The sequence below is a fragment of the Lampetra fluviatilis genome, chromosome 10 (assembly GCF_964198595.1).
Source record: "Lampetra fluviatilis chromosome 10, kcLamFluv1.1, whole genome shotgun sequence".
NCBI lineage: Eukaryota > Metazoa > Chordata > Hyperoartia > Petromyzontiformes > Petromyzontidae > Lampetra > Lampetra fluviatilis.
In genome coordinates, this window is record NC_136284.1 from 14,944,237 (window position 1) to 14,968,922 (window position 24,686).

The 24,686-nt window shown below is 44.4% G+C and overlaps 1 protein-coding gene across 1 annotated transcript in view; it reads right to left on the bottom strand.

Annotated features, from left to right (window-relative positions):
• Positions 1 to 1,953: 1,953 nt before the first annotated feature.
• Positions 1,954 to 24,686, bottom strand: part of LOC144934616 (von Willebrand factor C domain-containing protein 2-like) — a 28,308-nt gene continuing 5,575 nt past the window's right edge. The window contains exons 2-3 of the mRNA XM_078860624.1: positions 5,969 to 6,098; positions 1,954 to 2,205 (exon numbers count right to left, since the gene is read on the bottom strand). Of these exons, the coding sequence (XP_078716750.1) occupies positions 2,054 to 2,205; positions 5,969 to 6,098 (282 nt within the window). The 3' untranslated portion in view covers positions 1,954 to 2,053. The remainder of the gene's footprint in view (positions 2,206 to 5,968; positions 6,099 to 24,686) is intronic.

Sequence of the window (24,686 nt, forward strand, 5' to 3'; positions counted from 1 at the left end):
TGGATCGATGGTACGTTATGTTCCGTGTGAGTGTAAATCCACCGATGTAATTCCAAATATGCCGTATCATCATGCAGGGCATTTGTGTTGTTAAAGTATCACAATAAACACGTGTTCCATCGCAGCATCGCGGTATTTCCAACCCCACAAATCCATAAAACAAGGCTCAGAAAACGCTGACACTGAACGCATAAAATCAATTCAATTTGCTGTGATAACGAGGAATATCAGCACAAAAGGGAAATAAAAATCAATGAATCTTTGTTTTACACAAAGGCCCCATTTTAAATCACATTTTAAGCGCAGTAATAGAGTACAGCTGATTTGTACATGCCTTACGTTATGTCATGAAAGACAAAGTCTACTCCTGACCTTCGCTGTTGGCAGGCTCGGCATGAGCAAGCCGCTGAGTGCTGTGCCCCATCAGCACACACCACGTGACATCTGGGACAAATGCTTCTCTTCCGTCGTTCCACAGTCGTGAAACATTCTCCGTTTTGAGCCATGAAATTCCAATACCTTTTTTGCCTTCATATAAAGTTAAAAACAGATGCATTTATGCAACCTCATGGCCGATATTTTGGTCAGTAACAAGATTTTGTTTTTAAATTAAAACACGTTTGATTTCTGTTTTGAAGGTCTCAATTTGTTCTTTAAAATAGAATATTATTTTGCAGTTTGTCTTTCCTTTAATACCTTTTCTATAATTGTTTTGGCACCGTAAATTATTTACTTAGAGGGTTTGAACTAACTGCATGTTATCTTTAAAATGCATTACTGCTTACGAGCACACATACATCTTATAAGATAGGGTGATCTGTTCAAGGAGAAAGTTAGGAACAAAAACATTGAAATTAATATCCTCTCCACGTCTCCCACCAATCTCAATACAAGTATTACAATACTCGCCTCTATAAGATATGGAGACGCTGTTTTCACAATATCCAGTTCCTTGTTGAAATAGTGTCGTTACAATCCATTGGGTATCTATCTATGGATCATCATGTGGGTCTTAGAGGTTGCATATCGAGACCTGTGCTGTGAATTACAGTCCTAGGTCTCATTCCCTTCACCTACCTGCAGTGACTGCCATGGTGAAGTATGGTGGTCAAACAGTCCCAATGGATGACACGGAGTAAGGAGGCCTCCATCCAGCAGTGGATTGACAAATGGATTTAAGTTGAAATTTGATATATTCAGTATTATCATTATTTAATAATTTTAGCTAAGAATAGGGGTTTTCCCCCTTTTTCTGGCAACAAAACTGAAACCTTTTTACAAGGAATCATGTCTGCATTAACCACAATACTTGTGGTCAAAATGCAAACAGAAAACAAACTGATAATATATGCATTGTGCTTGAAACTGATTGGTCCACACCAGAGACAGCTTTCTTTTGAGCCTCGTCTCAAATGGTGCTAGCTTGCCAGACTTTCAATTATTTTAATTGGGTACTTAAACAATTTTTTAATGGGTAAACCATTGCAGAACTAAAAACTATAGAATTAAAGCGGTAAATGCCTTCATTTAAATTGTATGTTTATCTGAAAAGCCGAACTGAATCTTGGAGGCAATTTCGCAAGAATTGAAAATGATATTCTGCCAATTCCCGTGGTCAGCATTTTAGCACTTGGAAGGAAATTAGTCCTGCAGGGAAAAGTATAAACGTGCAAGGTGAACACTCAAATTCCACATATGCTCGATAGACCTGAAACACATATGAAACTTGTCAATACCACCTGAGGTGACAGGACCTCGTTGTGTTTTAGAGAAGTGTATATTTTGGGATGTTATAATCATGAAAACATCCAAAATTATTCCACTATTATTGGCGATGGAGAGAAATCGCTCCCATTAAAGTTTTGCCGCTTAAAATGCACCTCATTAGTATCCCTAAAGTATTGGCCCCTGGAGGCCACTGAATTGCACACAAATCACCCCCCCCCCCCCCCCCCCAAACAGAAATATTCCATTACATTTCAATGCAAATGCAAAGCATGGGGGATGTTATTCTTTGCAGCATCTACTGTTGGCAATGGGCAGCCAGCCAGGGCTAGCTGCGTTGACACTCGCGCTTGACACACGTGGCTTGGCGGTCTGAGTGGCCACCTCCGCCAGGACTCGGACAGATGCACACGGTGCACGAATCCACCTTCACCTCGCGGCCGGCTGGGATGATGCGCGTGCCGGCGTAGCAGTTCCCACCTTCACAATGCGGAGACGAAGCAGCGGGTTGGGAAACATGGAGAACACAAAAACAGCACAATGCCTTTCATGACGCAATACTATGCTCGGTAAGTTACTCTCTTGGCTGAAAGAAGTCGTGTAAACGTTGGTACAACGTTCTTTGTAAGGAATGTGGTGTTATCCCATCTCAATAAGTCTGCAAGTCGGTTTATAAATAAACATTGTATTTATATCTTGGAACAAAATTTCTTTCACAAGTGATATGAACATGGAAACAATTTTCTTTTGAGCATGATTTCAAATACTGTCTCAAAACATAGATTTTTTTTTTTACTAAATAGATACATTATATTCTGAATTTATTAGGGCTTAACTGTGAAAGGTGAGCAATATGTGTATATGATTTTTGGTTCATCTCATCATAACATGTATGTCCCATCTAGTTATGTTACCTTTCCTACTGCACGTTCTAAAAGAGACACTGTGGAGGTGTGCGGTTAACTGAAAGGTGAAGCTGCTCTCGGCTGCAATGTTGGGCTCAAGATAATTAGGAGAAAATCGAAACTTACACCAAGCTCGCGAGAAAGTGGAAGATATCCGTTGGTGGTACACAACTGGAGAGCACATCAACATGTTTATGCCTCGGGAAGTTTTTGAAAGCACACCAGGATGATAAGAAAACAGGATGATTGATAGGATTTGATATCCAAATATCTATTGGTACTGTATATCCTAGGAATGTACTCGCAACTCTGTTCACTTTGTTAAAAGGTTTCAATACAAATATAAATTCTGAAAAAATGTGCAGGTAAAAAACTACCTAAAATACAGCAACATAATAATATAGAGTATAAATGCACGAAAAAAATAACTACACTATAAAGATACATTTTACACTTGAAAGCACATTCCATATACACATTTAAGAATCAATATATTGACTGTCTTGTCACCAACTTCCACTTCTAGGTTATTATTTAATACAATTCTGACTTCATGCATTGATCATATCTGGTCCGGTGCTTCAAGGTGTATGGTTAATAGGTCAAAAGATCCACTGCTGTGTATCAAGTGTATTTTGTGAACGCATACACCTGACTCCACTAGGATGGTTAATACGTAGAAAATTGCATCATGTAAACGGCATATTTTTCTCGTGTGCCTGGGAAAAGTGTCTGTACCACGTGTCAGGTCTGTCCGGTTCGCGTACAGCATTTGGCGACGAAAACATTCAACGAAAACATTCAACGAAACCTCCTGTTTTCAGCAGCGTCGCTCCGGACTGCCAAGCCACGTTCTCCCTCCATTTGCTGATTCTCGTGCCTCGCCTGCTTAGCGGCGAGCAGTGGGCCAGCTCCTGCCTTCCTGTGTTGTTGTTGTTGTGCAGCGGTGTTCAGCGATGTTAGGTTGAAATCGTGAATGCATGAGCTCTGGCGAATTGTCCGATGATGCTGGATGTAATTAGCAGCGAAACGTCGTACTCAAAAATTGAAAATGTTGTGGATTCACTCTTCAACACACCGGTGGGCTAAAGTAGTGTGAACTATTTGTCTTTTGTCAACGTGACACTTTTTTGCTGATTGGCCGTGTCGGGTGGTGGAGGATTACGACACATTTATAAATAACGCGATTTAACCCAAAAACGTTTATTATGAATAATATTGGTCGCGAAAGCTTACGTGTTAATCTGCATTAGCTTTGTCTATCTGTACGTCTGTGTCTATAAATGGGGCAGGGTCATGACAACTTGACCCAGTAGGAGTAAAACTCGAGTATGAAGGTGTGTTTTTGTTATGGACTTTCCCAGTAGAAAATTGGGCACATTGATAAAAGTGATGTTCAAAATCTGGTGATTAAAAAAACCCTGTGCTAAACGTGTTTGCGTTTACAGCCAATCGGATGATGTCATTAAGTGTGACATCATGCAATGGTGTCATCATGTGTGATGTGATCCCGCTTGGAACGTAATCTTAATACTTCTGAGTAAGTATTGGAAAACATTACAGAATCTATGCATGCGTGATTGTTCTTCTTTTGTTTAAAACATTATGTAGCTCGGTGGACTCTATTGGTGATGGAAATTAGCATGGAAGCAGATGTACACTTCTGGATGTCAGAAGGCTGGCTCCGAATGGTGTTGGTGGCATGCAACCAAGCAATTAAACGGCAGTAATTGAGTACCAACTGTCTCTATGCATGTCTCTTGGCATTGCACGAGATGGCGGTTTGCTGAAGGGCCTCTGTAATGCGTGTGCCACCTGCACTGTGGGGACTTCAACCATTGGAATTTAGCACACTATTAAACTTGGGGTGTGAACATGAGAAGCATTTGTGCAGTGGGCAGTTGAGTACACATAATTGTTCCATTTACATTGTTAATTAAGGCAACTAAGTGAAAGTAATTACCAGTAAAGACTCTGTAAAATGTTATTACAATAATGGCTTGAAAAATTGAGTAGTGTGTAAAGCGTGTGGATGCATTGCATCCATTACACCACCAAACAAAACCACTCGACGATCCACGGAGGTCGAACTCAATCGCCACCACTCATGAGGGGTCGGTGGGAATTGTGATTTTATAGAGACCACCTCTTCTTGGTTATTTCGGTAAAGTCACGTAGAAGGGAAGTAATAAAATAATAAAAATAAAACATAATAAAATAATATAATATAATATTTTATTATGTTTTATTTTTATTATTTTATTACTTCCCTTCTACGTGACTTTACCGAAAGAACCAAGAAGATGAATCCCTGCAGTCACGAAAGCTTTAAATCGAAAGAAGACCACCTGTTCATCGTGTTGTATTCGAGGTAAGCATGTCTGTTGAACTTCCTCCGCACCGTACATAACTAACCGTGCTAATGGGAGGTGCAGGGGAAAGCACAACAAACTAAACACAGGTAAAGTCATCCTTTGTAAAGTTCATGATTTCGATACGAATCAGACATTTGCCCAACCCTCTTTCTGCCTTAAATCATAAAGGAATAGTGAGAAGACGACATAGTTGAGATGTGGTTCAGCTATTGGTGCACTGTTCATCGATTATATGCACTTTTATTATAGAAAGCAAACTGTTAAACCTCAACGTACTTCAACAGATTAAACATCTGTAGAACATTCGCGTGTAACGTTACAGGGAGTGAATCTCGGTGGCCCACGCTCTGAGTGTAAACATGGACAGTAGAGTGCGAAACGGTTACAATGTTATTGGCAACATCTTAATTCTCCGTGCTTCTATCACGCGTAGTGGGGTAAAGTGTGGTTACTCCGACTCGTGAATTAGAGTCTCACAGCATTTCGGGCTCTTCCTGCTGAAATAGAAAATCTGTGTTCCAAGTTGTCAGGTCGCTGTGGAAGAATCGGCCCAAGACGCCTCTGGAAGGGCTCTGGAGAACTCCCTCGAAGTGAGGCTCTTCCATCAGCAGCGGCATGAGCGCCGCGGTGGTCAGATGTTAATTCACTCGCCTGCTAATGCAGGAGGGCGTGGGTTCGATTCTAACCGTGTACACCTGTATATTTGGAGTTTGCATGTTCTCTCCGTGGTCGTGTGGAATTTTTTTCGGGTCCTCGGATTTTCCCCTCCAAATGTAGTATTTGCCTGCTACGCATTTGCACGTGATAAGCCACTTCGTTGGGCTATCATTTGTGATAGCCAAGTTGCTTCTGAAATAGAGCTATATAGCTCAGTGGGCCTTACATGGTCAAATATAAATGGTTTAAGAGTTTCGTTATTTCATGAGAAAGCAATTGCAGGCCTGCACTCTTCAACGTCCTTACCATTTTTGCAGATGGGGCAGCACTGTTCGGGCTCGTACAGGGGGTTCACGCACTCCGGGTCGGAGCACTCGGCCACCACGCACGCCACCTCCCCGTTGGACTCGCACCGGCAACGCTCGCACGGGGACGGCTGGCACGAGTACAAGAGGCAGGAGCATCGTTACATCGTTGGGTGTTACATCGTTGGGTGTTACATCGTTGGGTGTTACATCGTTGGGTGTTACATCGTTGGGTGTTACATCGTTGGGTGTTACATCGTTGGGTGTTACATCGTTGGGTGTTACATCGTTGGGTGTTACATCGTTGGGTGTTACATCGTTGGGTGTTACAACGTTGGGTGTTACAACGTTGGGTGTTACAACGTTGGGTGTTACATCGTTGGGTGTTACATCGTTGGGTGTTACATCGTTGGGTGTTACAACGTTGGGTGTTACAACGTTGGGTGTTACAACGTTGGGTGTTACATCGTTGGGTGTTACATCGTTGGGTGTTACAACGTTGGGTGTTACATCGTTGGGTGTTACATCGTTGGGTGTTACATCGTTGGGTGTTACATCGTTGGGTGTTACATCGTTGGGTGTTACAACGTTGGGTGTTACATCGTTGGGTGTTACATCGTTGGGTGTTACATCGTTGGGTGTTACATCGTTGGGTGTTACAACGTTGGGTGTTACATCGTTGGGTGTTACATCGTTGGGTGTTACATCGTTGGGTGTTACAACGTTGGGTGTTACATCGTTGGGTGTTACATCGTTGGGTGTTACATCGTTGGGTGTTACAACGTTGGGTGTTACATCGTTGGGTGTTACAACGTTGGGTGTTACATCGTTGGGTGTTACATCGTTGGGTGTTACATCGTTGGGTGTTACAACGTTGGGTGTTACATCGTTGGGTGTTACATCGTTGGGTGTTACAACGTTGGGTGTTACATCGTTGGGTGTTACATCGTTGGGTGTTACATCGTTGGGTGTTACATCGTTGGGTGTTACATCGTTGGGTGTTACATCGTTGGGTGTTACATCGTTGGGTGTTACATCGTTGGGTGTTACATCGTTGGGTGTTACATCGTTGGGTGTTACATCGTTGGGTGTTACATCGTTGGGTGTTACATCGTTGGGTGTTACAACGTTGGGTGTTACATCGTTGGGTGTTACAACGTTGGGTGTTACATCGTTGGGTGTTACATCGTTGGGTGTTACATCGTTGGGTGTTACAACGTTGGGTGTTACATCGTTGGGTGTTACAACGTTGGGTGTTACATCGTTGGGTGTTACATCGTTGGGTGTTACAACGTTGGGTGTTACATCGTTGGGTGTTACATCGTTGGGTGTTACATCGTTGGGTGTTACAACGTTGGGTGTTACAACGTTGGGTGTTACATCGTTGGGTGTTACATCGTTGGGTGTTACATCGTTGGGTGTTACATCGTTGGGTGTTACATCGTTGGGTGTTACATCGTTGGGTGTTACATCGTTGGGTGTTACATCGTTGGGTGTTACATCGTTGGGTGTTACATCGTTGGGTGTTACATCGTTGGGTGTTACATCGTTGGGTGTTACAACGTTGGGTGTTACATCGTTGGGTGTTACATCGTTGGGTGTTACATCGTTGGGTGTTACATCGTTGGGTGTTACATCGTTGGGTGTTACAACGTTGGGTGTTACATCGTTGGGTGTTACATCGTTGGGTGTTACAACGTTGGGTGTTACATCGTTGGGTGTTACATCGTTGGGTGTTACATCGTTGGGTGTTACATCGTTGGGTGTTACATCGTTGGGTGTTACATCGTTGGGTGTTACATCGTTGGGTGTTACATCGTTGGGTGTTACAACGTTGGGTGTTACATCGTTGGGTGTTACATCGTTGGGTGTTACATCGTTGGGTGTTACAACGTTGGGTGTTACATTGTTGGGTGTTACATCGTTGGGTGTTACATCGTTGGGTGTTACATTGTTGGGTGTTACATCGTTGGGTGTTACATCGTTGGGTGTTACATCGTTGGGTGTTACATCGTTGGGTGTTACATCGTTGGGTGTTACATCGTTGGGTGTTACATCGTTGGGTGTTACATCGTTGGGTGTTACAACGTTGGGTGTTACATCGTTGGGTGTTACATCGTTGGGTGTTACATCGTTGGGTGTTACAACGTTGGGTGTTACATTGTTGGGTGTTACATCGTTGGGTGTTACATCGTTGGGTGTTACATCGTTGGGTGTTACATCGTTGGGTGTTACATCGTTGGGTGTTACATCGGCAGCTTTCCAATGTTCACGGTCCTAGTGGATTTGTTGCCAGTAGTCGAGCAAAAACGGTCACCGCATCGCACGCTTTCAGATGCGCTCCTGCGGCACCTCCAATTCGCACCGTTGGATATGTACGGTGTGAAAGAAGTTCAACATACATGCATAACCTACTGTAATACTGCTTTGCAGCTGTGCTGCCAGACCTGGCCAACAGCTATTTGCTTGTCTGTGTTAGTGTTTGATTATTGTAGATATAATCATCCATCGCAAGCCAACGTCACAGTTGATGTGGCATGGAAATTGCGTGCAATGTCCAGGACTTGCTGCCATCGCGTGTTTGAGGCAGTGGTGGGGGCTGGCGGTGGCGGTAAGCGTGTGTGTGAATGCTACACTTTTTTCACACCGTACATATCCAACCATGGTAATCGGAACGAGCGTTCCAGACGGCCACAGAAGTGCATTTGAAAGAGTACAATTTAAAAAAAATCGTCCATGAATAACACCAGAAACCACCGCTCCCCCTTCTGCGAGCAACACCCGAGTGGGCATCGAGTTGGCATCCAAAAACAAGTGATCAAGGAAAGGCATACAGCCAACGGTGGGATATCGTCAGAGTATGCTAGTGCCAACTGACAGATTAACGAGATAGTGAGGCGTGGATGACAAACGGCATGCGCCATCATCATGTTAATGTCAACGTTGACTCGAGCCAAAACTACAGCCACAAACCTGACGGTAGTAATGGTATGTTTTGCTATGTTAAATTGCGCTATGCGATGTCCATCGGCCCACAGTGCTAGATTTGTGTTGCATTAACCTCGCATCAGCTGCACTGTTCTATACGCCCTCTTACTGTACACCATTACCGTGAATTCAAATAGGGTGCATTAGCAAAGTAGATGAAACTTCGCTCAGAGCCACAGAGCAGCAGAGGTTAATGTGATGCATGCTATTCCATGTCAAGCACGCCGCGTTTCATGTACTTTGCTCGGCTCTCAAAAGCGCAGTGTTCTGACAAGTCAATGCACATGCTATTTATTGGCGTAACATCGCTTAATGGCTGAACTTTTTACATTAGCCAACAGTTTGACTCCATCACCATAATGATGGTGCGATCGTGCACATGTTGTCGTCAACGTCGATCCATCCCACAAGAACGGCAGCAACAACAACAACAACACACTTCTTTGGAAATCACGAAAGTTGTCGCACCTGGGGCTCTCGCACCGGCACGCGTTGTGTGCGCTCTGGACCCACACATTGTGCTGCTGCTGCTGCTGTTGTTGCTGCTGTTGTTGTTGTTCAGATTTCTCTAACTCCGTTAATCACGCGAACGCTCTTTGCACGATTTTTTTTTCTTTCAAAAAGTTTCACAGCGCCATGAGATACGTGGGCATTTACCAACAGTTCCACAGACATAGAAATCGCAAATCAATCTGAAAACGGGCCTTGAAATGCGGTAAATACACTCACAAGTGAGCAAAGCATGTACAGAAACATTTGCCTTGACTGATACATCTCACTTGGCTCAATCTACAGCCGCATGTCACCTCCACCCCACTTAAGCTCCGCAAATGCGAATTTTGAATGCCCATCTGCACGGCTATCTGAAATGCGGTGGGTTCGTTGGGTCAGATTGGAAATTGAGCTCCACGCATAACTGTCCCCCGACTCCCCTCGACGGGAGATGTCCGCTTAAACCAAATGTGACGGTGGGGCTGGCTCAGACTGATAATGACGTGATCTTGCTGTGGTTTAAATGACATGTTAAGATGCTGGTGTGCTCCGGCTTGACTTTCCTGAACACTGCGATTGTTCATAGCAGTCTGCAGCTATGCAATACACGACCATAAGCTGCTTGAGTGTTGTACATGTTCTGATTAGATCCGGAACAATTTCTGCAAAAATTTGCATTCAATTCCTATGATCCTGTCCTGGACGATTCTTGCATAAATTACGATTCTTTCCATGGTGATTTCCACGTTAAAATCTCAATCCATTTTGCATTGAATTTTAATGGAGTATCTGCCATAGAAAACGTCTTTAACAGAAGAGGCGGTACGGACGACACCAACATTGCAGACAATGCAAATGCGATGATAAAAACGAGACAAAAAAGAAAGAACAGATTCTTAAATAATTGAGAATCAAGAATGGATTTCAGGATATGTGTGAGTGCATTCCCCACCTTTGTATGAATGCGGTAATATATATCTAGAGCATCCTTTCATTTTATAATTCAAAAAGCATATTTTTCCCAAAACACCACGCGGTATTTAAATCGCGATAAGATGATTTTTTACGAGAAACTGACGAATGCGAGAAATACATCATGATGCTCCTGACCATTGGAAAACTGAATAGGTTTGATGGAGGCAACCTTTAAAGTAGCCACTCATGATTCAGCATGCACATCACTCTCAGAAAATTACTTCTTGAATCCCATCGCCTGCGAGCAACCATTTGTAAACGTACGCGTGCACCTTATAGCGGCACAGACGCTGATTGATGGAAACTATTCACACAGCAAAGTTTGGTTTGCTGACATTTAGTGCGAAATGGAACAATTTCATGAACTACATAACAAAGTATGGCCCCAAGCCACGGCTTTTCCAAACGTGGCATGATCTCACTCAATTATTGAACGCGAAATGCAGTCGCATGCAGAGCACACTCGCACGCCCACAATAATACCACACTCGAAACGCGCACGACTGTGGGCGATGAGGTGGCACAACGGCTAACCAGCTGAGTTCAGGCCGTGGTTAACATTAGTGGTGAGTCGTGACGGAATCAGTTCTGCGATATCCCGTGCACCAACCCGCACTGACCAGCATGGCCACAAACAATGGGCAGACAACCCCGTGGCACCAAACGGAAGCCAGAGGAGAGGATTGACGTTGGGGAGGGAGGCCGCCACAGAGATGGGGCGATGGCAGAAGTTCCCGTGGCACGAGTGTGCGGTGGGTGGAAGCAACACTGAACCGTGAGGGAAAGCCTTCACCGAAACCATTATTCACAATGCCTTGTATTATTTATTTTAAACATCTGTTATGTATTGCAAACGCGCTATATATTCAGTTCAGTAGAATTGAAAGTGGGTTATAAATGTCCGTATGTGCATTATAAAGTATGAAATGCACTCAACTGGAAGCACTTATATGAAAAAAATGGGTGTAGCACTTTAAATTACGAGGCGAAAATATCTTCACGTGATGTAATTATTTATCACATCATAGATGACCTTCGCTGAAGACAGATATGTCCGTACCAGAGGGTGTTTATTGAAATGAGGTAAGTTGTGAAACTAATTATTTATGAGAGATGTATGCTTATTCGTGATGGCGATTATTATGCATGTTATGTTTGTACGGTAATGATGATTAAAAAAAAATCCAAAGTAAAATCATAAATTAGCACAGGTATAATTATGCACAAAGCCACACATTGAAATGCTGCGATTTGAAGGTTGTTCGTGCAGTTACAATGAATAGTCATGAGCAGGTACAATGAAGTCATGAGCTGCAACGTTAACTCTCGCCACGCTGCTCTTACCACGGGCTGGTTTCCAAGAGGTGAGTGGGGTAAAACATTAAAAATAACCACTATTTGAATAATACATATCTCCATGTGTAATAGAATTAGCATAATGGTTGCAATGCTATTAGCACATAAATAATTAAAAATGTAAAGAACAAATAAATCATTTCTAATTGTCGTAATTACGTGAGCACTTTCTAAATGTTTAATATTAACGTGCACCGTGAATAAATAAATGCTGTGTGGAATTGCTTCGACATCCCGTGCACATTGTTGATGCGTAGATTTTAATTACCTGGGAAAGTTTCAGAAGTAACGTCAAACGTTAACTAAATTCAGGCAAGCACAACACGAGAAAAGATGCTCATATTAAAGTTCACATGAGCATTGACGCTGCAGTGGCTGTAATTGTTTGCACGCTGGATTGACAATGCAGCGATGGCTGCTTCGATTTGATCTCTGGGCAAGGCAGTTTATAACCCACGCACACATTTATTAAAACCACCGCCTCTGTGTGCTCCCAGCAGTACAGCAAAAACCTCCCCGCAGTGGCGAGGCATATCTGGAGTTTGCGTGTCTCTCTCACTGTAGTCGCGTGGATTTTTTTATCCGGGTCCTCCGTTTTTTATCCCTCCATATTCATAAACACGCGTTTAGAGTATTTGGCTGCTATACGTTTCCACGTGATAAGCCACTTCGTTGAGCAATCATTTGTGGCCGGGTCGCTTCTGGATTTACATCCAAGTGTGCATTCGGCGAAGGCTACAGGGGCAGCCCCGCAATTGCTTACTCACACCACTGCTGGGAGAAGGGCACCCATTAAAGGGAGTTCTAGAAAGCTTCTCTATAGGTGGTTGGCCTCCTCTTCGACGCATTCTGGCCAGACGTCTTGGAAGAGGTGTGAGTACCCACCACACTTGTTCCCACTGCGTGCCATCTGCCGATCGACTCTCGTGTGCCGAGAACGAAACGATTTTTATTCCACCGGGTAAGGGCCCACCAGAGCAGCTGGGTGGGCAGGTGAAAGCGACAGCGACGCAAGGAGGGTGATGACACGCAATTAGTTCATAATTGCAGGATTCTACTGCAGGAACATTTATTTAGACAGACAATTCACAAAATGCCCCCCCCCCCCCCCGTGACATCCAGTCGAGTGAATAGTTCCTCTCTGTGACGTCACAGGCTACCAATCACACGTGGCGGGGGGGTGGAGCCCCATGGCCCCGCGCTCACTGATGCGATGACATGGGGGGGTGGGTGGGATGGGATGGCTGGGTGGAGGGTGGATGGGTGGGGGGATGGATGGAAAGCAGGTTGGGGGGTGGATGGGGGGTGGATGGCTGGGATGGGGGGTGGATGGCTGGGTGGGGGGGTGGATGGGTGAGCGGATGGATGGCAGGTTGGGGGGTGGATGGCTGGGATGGGGGGTGGATGGCAGGTGGGGGGGTGGATAGGGGTGGGGGGGTGGATGGCAGGTTGGGGGGTGGATGGCTGTACAACAATGCTGCCTCTCGTCATCGTGGCAGCAACTCGCTCCTTGTCGTGCCCCGGCTGGCGACGCCGTTTCAGAAGCAGCGACCGGCTGCGGGAGCCCGGGAGGGCGCGGGTGGGGGAGGCAGTGGATCCAGGGCTTGCGGCGATCGTGAACGCAAGCTCGGAGCGTGTCCGTGGAACGCTCACGTGTTGCCCACACCGCTTGTGCCACCACCCCTCTCTTGCGCCCTGGCCGGTGCTCACTGGCGGTGTGAAGTCCTCGTGGCAGCTAAGCCGGTGGGGATGCAGCTCGCCCCGGGGATTTGTACAGGCGCAGGGAGGCGTTGCCGGTGTATCTGGGAAATGTATGAGATCCACATCACCCTGGCAACGCCCGCCTTACCAGCCCAGGGGCTGGTAATTCCTGGCAATTTCGTGATTATTGAACGGCAGTGTTTGGTGCGAACTCGTGGAAAACCCCGTAAATCATTGGCTTTTAGTTCACACAAAAAACTGCTGTAAATAGCCATGCTAGGGATATGCAAAGTGTGCCCTCAATGTATAATTTGGGGGCAACAGTGAAATTAGGGATTGCCTTATCTGTGTAGTGTCGTGTAGAATCACTCAGTCGGACACGTTGTTCCAGGTCACCTGCTTACACTTTATTACTCTCTCTTGCACCAGTTGTAGGCACTCCTATCTCCATACTCTTAGGTTTTTTCGGTAAAGTCACGTAGGTAAAAATTTAATTAAAAATTAATAAAAGTAATAATAGAAATAAAATAATAAATAACGACGTTTCGGAGGCAACACAAGTCTCCGTCATCAGGTGGGACCGTCACAGCTAGATTTACTGTATCAAGTGAGGCAAAGATTCCAAGATACAAGTTCTTAAATACAAGTTAAGGGGGGAGGAGGGGGGGAGGAGCTTATCTGAGTGTGGTAGCCAATGAATGGAACGTATTGGGGGGGGGGGAGGCAGGGCTAAAAGGTGCACATGGTGCTAGAAGAGAGGTGCACATGGTGCTGGAAGAGAACGACACTGCACATGTTGTTTTACCCAGTGTTGGTGGCCATCCAAATACAAAAAAGGAGAGTGCTGTTAAACGCTGAGGATGTTAACACTCGGTAAAGTAAAATAGTACCTGTCAAATAAGATGGTCCAAAAATGTGTAGTTAAATACTTTTGCATGGTTAATAACATCTTTCCAATGATTACTCAGTTTGTACCCATCATCACGGTTGAAATTATGTCTGTGTTTGTATATTTGGATGGGTTCGTGTACAAACCTTTGATGGTAGCCAGAGGGTTTGCAGAGCACCTTGGTCTCGGAAAAAACAATATCACGAGAGCCCACAGCGTTGTATTTAAGAACTTGTATCTTGGAATCTTTGCCTCACTTGATACGGTAAATCTAGCTGTGACGGTCCCACCTGATGACGGAGACTTGTTGCCTCCGAAACGTCGTGATTTATTATTTTATTTCTATTATTACTTTTATAAATTTTTACCTACGTGACTTTACCGAAAAAACCTAAGAGTATGAATCCTTGCAGTCACGAAAGCTTCAAATCTAGAACTCCTATCTCTGTCTATACGGTCACTTTGTTAACCAACTTCCCCTATCTACTTTACACCTCGATGACCTGCCTGCGTCAGCTCTTCCTGTCAGCAGCTCCGCACTCACAGCTCCGCACACAGACAGCAGCTCACACACAGAGCTCGCACACAGTCGTGCTCACACAGAGCTTGCACACAGCAGCTCACACAGAGCTCGCACACAGTCGTGCTCACACAGAGCTCGCACACAGACAGCAGCTCAAACACAGAGCTCGCACACAGTCGTGCTCACACAGAGCTTGCACACAGCAGCTCACACAGAGCTCGCACACAGTCGTGCTCACACAGAGCTCGCACACAGTCGTGCTCACACACAGTCGTGCTCACACAGAGCTCGCACACAGTCGTGCTTACACAGAGCTCGCACACAGTCGTGCTCACACAGAGCTTGCACACAGCAGCTCACACACAGAGCTCGCCCACAGTCGTGCTCACACAGAGCTTGCACACAGCAGCTCACACACAGAGCTCGCACACAGAGCTCGCACACAGTCGTGCTCACACAGAGCTTGCACACAGACAACAGCTCACACAGAGGCTTGCACACAGACAACAGCTCACACAGAGGCTTGCACACAGACAACAGCTCGCACAGAGCTCGCACACAGACAACAGCTCACACAGAGCTCGCACACAGCAGCGCTCACACAGGCTTGCACACAGACGTGCTCGCACAGAGCTTGCACACAGACAACAGCTCGCACAGAGCTCGCACCCAGCTGCTCTTCCTCTGCGCCGCTGCCCCCGCCTACGTTCCCTCAGACCCATTCGCTCGTCCGATCCGGGCGGGGGGGGATCAACCATCACCCACCCGGCGACTCGTGAGGATTGAGGTCCATCCCTGGCTTGAGCAACAGCGGCGAGACGTCTTCACCTTGGTCCCAGAACCCGAACTCTCGCTCCGCTCTCACGCACCCCCTTATATCCACCTCCCAATTATCCAGCTCCTCCCTTGTGTCTCTTTAGGGCCCGACAGGCCGGCGCCTGTCAGGCCATCAATCACTCCTTATCGCACGTCTCCAAGGCAACACCTCTGGTGCCAGCGTACGACCCCGGACCGACCCTGCCTGCAACCAAATCTCCAATTAAAGAGGTGGCGGGTTGCACGTGCAACCTTACATTACACGCGCAACCTTACGTTACACGTGCAACCTTACGTTGCACACGCACACCTGCCTGCCCTCGGTTGCCCTCGGGTAGCAGTGCGCACCGCGTATTTTACCACACTACATCTGTAACATGATTGTTAGAAATGGATTTGCGCGTATTGTTTTTTTTTATATAAGTGTTAGTTAAGCAAAACAACTGTTAGGTAGATTTGCTTGACTTGTATTAAATCACAATGCCATTGACATGTGTTAGAGTGGAGGAGTGGCAGTGTGACGGATGCACAGAGGCACAGCCCAGCTGTTCACGCTCCATCACCGCCTCGGCCCTCCTGCACCACTTCCAGCTGACAGCTTAACCCGACATTACGGGATGTCGCTTGCTGGAGCGAGGGAGGAGAATTCACAGGTGCCACAGAGTTCTCCAAAAACTGCTGCCGCTCTTAATTAAATGAGCGAGCAGCAGGAGTGAACGACTGGTCCAATTCGAAATTGGATCAGGCAAATTTACTGTAAAGCGTCATAAAGTGACCTGCTTTTGACGAGGTCAGGCGCTGACTCGATAGGTAAGAGGCGATCTCCTTGATTTTAACAGTGAAATAAATGGCATTAATCATATTGTTGACTGTAGAAAATAAGCATAAAGCAGCACAGGGTCCTTAAAAATAATGTTAACACTTATATGGGACTATCGTTTTTAAAGAACGGATAATACACTGTAACATGATAACAAATGTATGTTGAAACTAGATTCGAAGCTTTCGTGAATGCAGGAATTACTCTTTGGTTCTTTCGGTAAAGTTACGTAGAAATAAATTAAATATAATAATAATAATAATAATAGAATACGACGTTTCGATTGCAACACAAGCAACCATAATCAGGTACAAATGAATGACAAAACGAACATAGTAAACTTAGAAATATAATGCAATACAACACAGAGAGTCGGCCAACACAACAGTTCATCCAAAGATTGCTAAATTTGAGAGACAAAACATAGACACAGATAAACACAGACAGACACACAAGCAGAGATACACTTACACAGAAACAAACAGAGAGAGAGAGACACACAACATAGGCACACAGAAAAACAACGTCTCTGTGTCAAGGCCTTAAATAGATTAGAGAGTGGGGTGGGACAGAGGGGGAGTTGTGTGGAAATACTGCCCATAGCGGCCGGAGGAGAGAATGGACTTATAAACACGCACGGTAGAAAGCAAATTGAGTAAAATTAGGAAGTGTAATGCAATGCAACACATGTTAATAGCTTCAAATAGTCAAAGAGTCTCCACTTGTTTGCCACCATTGGCGACACGTGCCTGGAATCTTCTCCAGGTGGTCTCCAGAGCCCGGAGGCAGCACATTTCTCATGGTATTGTTGCAAATTCTCAGAAGTGTTCACGTTGTTTTGAAGCACCCTGTACAGTGAAAGTGGACTTACGGAGTGTGTAAACAAGGTAGCAACAGGGTGGCCGAGTGACTCGTCGAATGCCGTGCCAAATCACCGAGCCGTCACTGTTGAAACCATGGTTTTGTGGTTTGGCCATGTTTGTTTGTTGTAGTACGGAGTTAGACTGATGGCCTTAATCTAAGTTGTCTTGTGGTTGTTGTTGTTTGACTTGCATCCCACTGGGATGTTTGCACACTGCGTTGGTGTACGGTGCTTTTTGTGGAATATTTAGTGTCTTTTCCTGGATTTTCTATTTGCACATAGTCACATAGTCACTTTAAGATGTTTTCTTGTTCATGTTTTTGCTTCATGTTTTGTTTTTGTTTGTTGCGGTTGCACCTGATTCAAGAGCCGAATGGCTCACAGGGCTATACCAAATAAATGAAACTGAGAAAACGAATTGAGACGACCACCATGGACCCGAGCTCTCACGCGCTGCGAGTTGATGCTATCAGTTACCAATGATGACAGAGTCCAACACTGAAGATGATGTGTTCACTCTTTACAGAGGCACGTGCAGAGGTTCTCCTCCTGCTGTCGGTAAAGGGTACAGCAGTGCATGGACTTCAGAACGCGGTCTGTGACTTCATCTCGGAGCCATTCTCTGACAGAATGGGTCTCTTTTAAAGTATTTGGCTTGACACCAATTGTACGATTAAAATGTAATCGGGGGGGAATTTTTTTTCTTATGAAGTATATAGCTACGCGGGTGGAATGTTAAGGCACCCTTGATGGGCATGCAAACGTGGGGGATATTAAACTTGTTTTCGGGAGACTTCATACACTCAACCACATTTGCAGTTTTCACCTTGAAGTTCATTGCAAATACTGTAAGAGAATTTTGTCGAAGTGAACCTTGCTTTGTTTTTCTATTTAACTACTTTTCTGTTGTTCGTTTTTATTCAAGTCATACAGTACAATACCTCTTCACCGAACACGGGGGTGACATTTCTTGGGAAATGCTGTGTTTGGGAAAATCCGCATGTGACCAATAAAAGGCATTATAGGAAATAAATGATCACCCCCTCCCTCTTTGTTTAACTTATAATTCTACATGATTTCTTACACATACAAAAAACATACATGGTAAATAAAATAAAATTGTAACATGAAATTAAATAGCAAAGTGAAACTGACATTTTTTCTTTGACTTAAAATCAACGACGATGGTGATGGTGACGGCGGTTTTTAAACACGCAGGCTTTCGCGACCAATATCATCTATAAGAGGTTTTTGGGTTAGAACGCGTAAATATATAAATGTGTCATTAAAACCCGCCACCACCCGACACAGCCAACTAGGAAGGGTTGTCACGTAAACAGAACGTGCCAATTCGTCACTAGTACAGCACTAACCGGTGTGTTGGAGAGCCAAGCCACAACATTGACAATCTGAGTATGATGTTTCCCAGTAATTACAACTAGCTTCATCAGGCGACAGCCAGATTTGTGAAGAAGTCCACCTGTTTCGCGATCGAACCCAAAAACCTCTATTATGGGTGACGGTGATGTTGACGGTGATGTTGGCGGGGTGCGAGACCGCATGAGAGTGTTGGGGAGGGAAGATGGGGATGAGATCATCATCGGCAGAATCTACAAGCGAACTGCTTGTCGACGTGGAGATGAGGCTCTGAGCAGCGTCAAGCCGCGTAGAGCCCAAGCATCACCCCCGTGTTCCGGACATCTCTCTCCAGGTAAACCGTGTGGAGCCGAAACACACGTTCCACAAAACAGCGCTGGGCAAGGTATGACTGTCACTGCATGGTTAGTAGAGCGCGCTTAGTGCCGTGCACTTTGAACCCGGCAATCTGAATTTGATTCTTGACTTAGCATTAGGAGTAAGTAGTATCTGAACCATTCAAGGACACTGCCTTCACAAACCTGCACAGCATATGTGAAGTACTGTGTGGCCCCATGACTGAGTTTCTCCAATAGGTGCTACATCTTCCCTTCTTCAGGTTTTATTCTGTCTACTGGAAAATACCTCAGCGCTTTTCGACAGCCATCTGAGAGTTGTGTAAATATAATCATGGCAGCATTTCACAGACTTCGTATCATTCCAGCATCAGTAGTCCACGGGAGCATGGTGGTATACAAAAGAGGCATTTATAGCCATCATCATATTCCACAAGTGAATAAACAGTACTGATTGGAAGCAATTGAAAATGTTCATAATTAGGCATGCGCAGGGCCATGGCATAATGCTCCACTGCGCTCTAATGAACGGGATGGGTGTTTTTTTTTCTCTCCATTGGAAACAGCCACGTTGGCAGCAACGCTTGTATTGTATTGCATTGCTCCACTGGGAGTGATGTGGTTGCTTATGATAGCAATGAGAATATTTCATTGAAGTTAATTTCAGTTCCTTTACTTCAACGATTTTAGAAGCCATTGACACTATTCATGTGTTGCAGAAACGGAGTTAAGTAACTGGTTCCTTACAATGTGGCTGTTTTGCCTAATCGATCATTCTGGCCCGATATTTCTCATTTGCATGGGAGAGAATAAGTTAATAACAAAATGTAACATTTTAAGGAGACAAGCAAAGAGGCGGTGATTATCTCCACTGGTGTCCCTGAATCGGCCCTGCAATTTCACATTCCAGTGGCGGGGACCAGAGTCTGTCGACAGGAAAACACCAGGGTTTAAAATATATATTAAGCAAATGATTTCAACGAAATCAAATAATTAAATAGAGATATATATACTCTTAACAATAAATATAATTATAATTAAATGAAACTACAATTTAGGGATCCAACATTATTCCAATGGTTCCCTCTCGTTATACTCGTTAAGGAAACTGTGTCGTTCAGTGGTACCCTAAATGTTGAATTAAAAAACATACACAGTTCAGTTTGTGAATCAATGGCTCGTCTAAATGGAATAGTGCGTGATTCAAATATTAGATGTGCGGTAGATTAAATTGCAGCAACAGAAATATATGGCTGCAAGATGGTAGGATAAAAGTTAAAGCGGGAGTGTCTGCATGATCATCTCCACTCATAACCCCCGGTATTTTAACCACTGGCCTGTTGGTGAAAAAGCATAAGCTGCTCAGCAATATAAATAGAAAAAAATACGAGGACTCTAGTTAGTAACTAATCTAAACAAAAAACAGACAGACTAAACAATGTCATAATTTATTACAATGCTGACACAACTGCTGGTGGAAGGGCCTCATGTAGAGAGGGAGCTCTAAAGATTTACTCGGGAAGGTATTTCATCTATAATTCGAAGAGGCGGTAGTAGCCACATTTCACCCCACCAAACATGACCTGCCGATTGACTAACTGTGGTGCATTTATACCGCTGGGTGGACACTGGAGGGTTTCATAAAAATGCCCATGTTATTTCAGCTTCCGCATTGAGAGAATTAACAGAATAAGTTCAGTGTGCTTACTGTTGTACCATGGCAGCACCCCTCGGAATACTAATTATGCTAAATGTGCAGTGTTATTGTAACGGTTGCATACATGTTGCCAAAACTTACAGGTTTGCCAATCGTTCAATAAAGTTTGTTCAAATAACAGACACGCGTCGCTTATGAAATGTTTCATTTAATGAAAGCGTCATATGTTTAAAGGCAAAACAATTGTTCGAACATGTGGGAAATATGAGACTTGTTTAAAGCTAATATAATCTTAGAGAAGTCTGTGGATTTATCAATGTTGTTAATTGCATTAGTACAGATTTATGATAAGCTGAATACACAAAGATTGACTGGTGCAATTTTGTACACAATCAATCAGGAAAATATCTAAAATGAGAAAAAAATATGATGATGGAGAGAGCAATTTAGAGAGAGCAATACGACTAAAATATAATATAACGGTGAGTGGTAAATTGGGTCTAAGCTATTAAGAGTTGAAGTTGGATAGATCAATATATGTTAACTTGGTAATCGTGAAGCAGTGTTATGATTGAGGAGAAATGCTGTTGGTGGATAATTAGAAAAATATGATTTATTTCAAGAAGTCATAATTTATCATTAAACTTTTTGAGACGTTAAAGTAAATATATTTCGCGATATAGGACTGTCCAAAAAAAGATTACAAGACGTAACCGAAATGTGAAATTGCTTTTTTAAAGGTTATTTGGCCAGGTGGTGCCGCGGCAGATAGGAGGCCTCGTAATTGGAGTGTCAGGATTTCAAATTCTACCCGTGAGCCCACTCTGCTCATCATCTCACGAGAGTGCCACTTTGTGGGAGGTGAGCACTGCAAACTTCATGGAGAGATTGGCCCCAAACACAAGGATGCAGAATTGTAACGCCGACTCTGGGCCACCAGTGAATATTGCCCACCACTACGCTGCGCGTTTTATTGCAGCACGGTGCTACTCTGAATTTTTACTCCCATAGAGGTATACCCAAGAATGTATCATGAAAGTACCATATGAACAATTATGCCTGTATTAATGTCAACAATTGTAATGAAAACAATGATCGTAGTTGATTCAACAGTACATTTGGTTTAAATATAGTTCCAAACAGTATCAACTTATTCCATTTATATACAGTATATTCTGCAGCAGCTCAAAAAAAACACACCATGCACAAATATTACATCTTTATATGTTGGGTTGCATCATCCTCTCAGGAACTAAGATTCCATGTGCATTGCATAATTTATCGACTTCAAGGCAAGCAGTGAAGGCACACACCTTTTGTAATCCAGCACTGCGGAGGTAGCGAGGTGCCATAACCGACGTGGCATACCCTCAGTTGTCAGAAGGCAGAAGAGAAACAAAGAAAGACTCCACCTGTTCCAGCTGTTTGGGATAGAGTGTTTCCCCCTCGCACGTGTGGGTTTGCTGCCGGTGCAACGGTTTCCTCCCCACATGTTAACACTCACAAATTGGCCGATAACACCCAAATATACATAGAGGGCCGCCGCATCTTGGGTGATTGTTTGACTTCTCCGTGGTTCCTGCTCTCGCCTGTCGAGTCATTCTCCGTCTCTCTGTGAGTGTGAGCGAATACGGTGTGCATTACAATGTGACATTATTATTATATTCTTGTTACTAGCCGGAGGTTTGGAGCGGGAGTGTTACGGACGGTCGTTGAAGAGACATGCAACCTAATTGGTAAAGATTTGAACCCTCAAGGGATAGGGTGCATTCTTATCAGACACAGGATACCCCAATCATATCATTTTTGGCAGGAAATCTGCCACATTCAATTTTTTTAATTCATCTGTGGCAGATAATACAATGAGTCAGCATTGCTTAACATGACTATTCTGGCAAGAAACTGAATGTCAAAACTGGTCCAAAGTTTTCTTATTTTAAACAATGCTTTTGAAAAAAATTACTCCTCGAAGGCTGTGGGGCCAATGGCATGTGTAAAAAACACAAACTCTTGTTGTTTATGCGGTGACATGGATATGGAAAAGACGCGTATTGTCTGAGCATTTATTTGGTTACATATGTACTCCACTAATGGTAATTGTGGACTCATGCATTGACAGAAGCTACCCGCCAATGAAAGAATCACGTCAATATGTTGAGGCATGACGCTAAGGGGAGCACCGAGTGGGTCTGGTAAACCCATTCCACCCATATCCCTGTAGACATTCTTGACCTACATTCAGCAGATTTGTGGTCGAAAGTCCACCATAAACTTTGAGTAGATCTTTGCTCATGAATCGCGATCATTTGTGACCAAACGGACGCATACACACATCACGTGTTATGATGCAAAGGTCGAAGATGATTATGATGAAGGCATAGATGAAGAATGATGACAATGATTAAGAGTATGCTGACAATGATGACGATCATCGTCGTGTACTGATGTCAACACACGTGTGGTTGATTCTCCTTGCTCCACCTCCAGCTACTGATTGGCGCCTGCGTCTGGCGTGGAATGGTGACTCCGCCCATTATGTCGGACCAATTGGTGGCAATCGCTGTACATCATCAGAATATTACTGGTAGGAACCTCCTGGTTCCACCAGCCCACAGGGGATTAGTGTGCCCGTCCGTCCGTCGTGCATCCAAAAATGGGAGGGGTGGGGCAGGGTGGGGAGGGGCTGGGTGGGGAGGGGCTGGTCACCCCGTGGTGCTCTTATACAACTCAACGTTTAACCTACTCACGCCGGCTTGTGCCCGCCCTCACAGTCGGCCATATTTGCGGAATACACCACGCCGCCGTTGACCCTGGCCATTGACCGAGCAACGCAACGTTCCTACCAGCTCCCTCCGCAGGAATGTATTTTATACTGCAGGAGGAATCCGATGAGCTATGAAGCTCTTTTTCACAGATGTCCAGTAGGGGCGGATTAGACTTTTACAATAAAAAGAAAAAACACAATACTAAAGCACGATAGTAGTGCCAAGTACAAGAAAGGTAAGCGAATTACCAAACCCGTAAATATGAAACTAAACCATCCCCATCTTACTAGGCAAAGCCCACTAGGGCCTTAACTCATTTATCAAAAGCAACCTGGCTACCACAAATGAGAGCTCAACAAAGTGGCTTATCATTTGCATACGTGCGAAAAGCCAGCACCAAAGTGTACATACATTTGAGACAGAGCCTCCCAATCATTATCGTTAAGCTCCGGGGATTTGGTTTCGTGGCTTCAAAACCTGAGCCTGTCCATGCTTTTACAAAGTCTCACCAGAAGGAGCACCCTGTCCTCCTGCAGGACCACCCGCGATGTGCACCCATTGCATTCAATTGTTCGCCCTGCGTTAGATTCACGTCCAAGATGTGCCAAACCTGTTTAATCACTCTCACATTCTCAGCCCTATTCTTTGGGTCTTTCGGTGAAGTCACGTAGATAGGTTGAAAGAAAATAACCAAAAGCTACGACGTTTTTTTCTCTCCTGATGACGACCACTTGTGTTGCGATCGAAACGTCGTAGTTTTTTGTTATTTTCTTTCAACCTATCAACGCGACTTTACCGAAAGACCCAAATAATATGAATTCTTACAGTCACGAAATCTTTAAGTCAAGTTCTCAGCCCTGTTCACATGCAATATAAGAAAAGCCTTCATGGTCGGCAATGAAAGCCAAACTCCTGAAAATGTATAATCATACCGTACGGCTCTATCTTTCTGCTGCTGCTCTGAGGGAGTGTTACATTGGAAGGCGATGAAGGAACCGCGGGTTTCTATGCGCAGGGTGATGAGCTGCGAATCTTGTACGTCACTTCTGGCACGAAGAGTCATTGCGCCACTTGCAATTTAGCCTTGAAGAAAAGTGACAAGGCACTGCATTGCGTATTCACCAATGAGTTTTAAAACGTGTCAGTTCCCCCTGAAGCAAAGC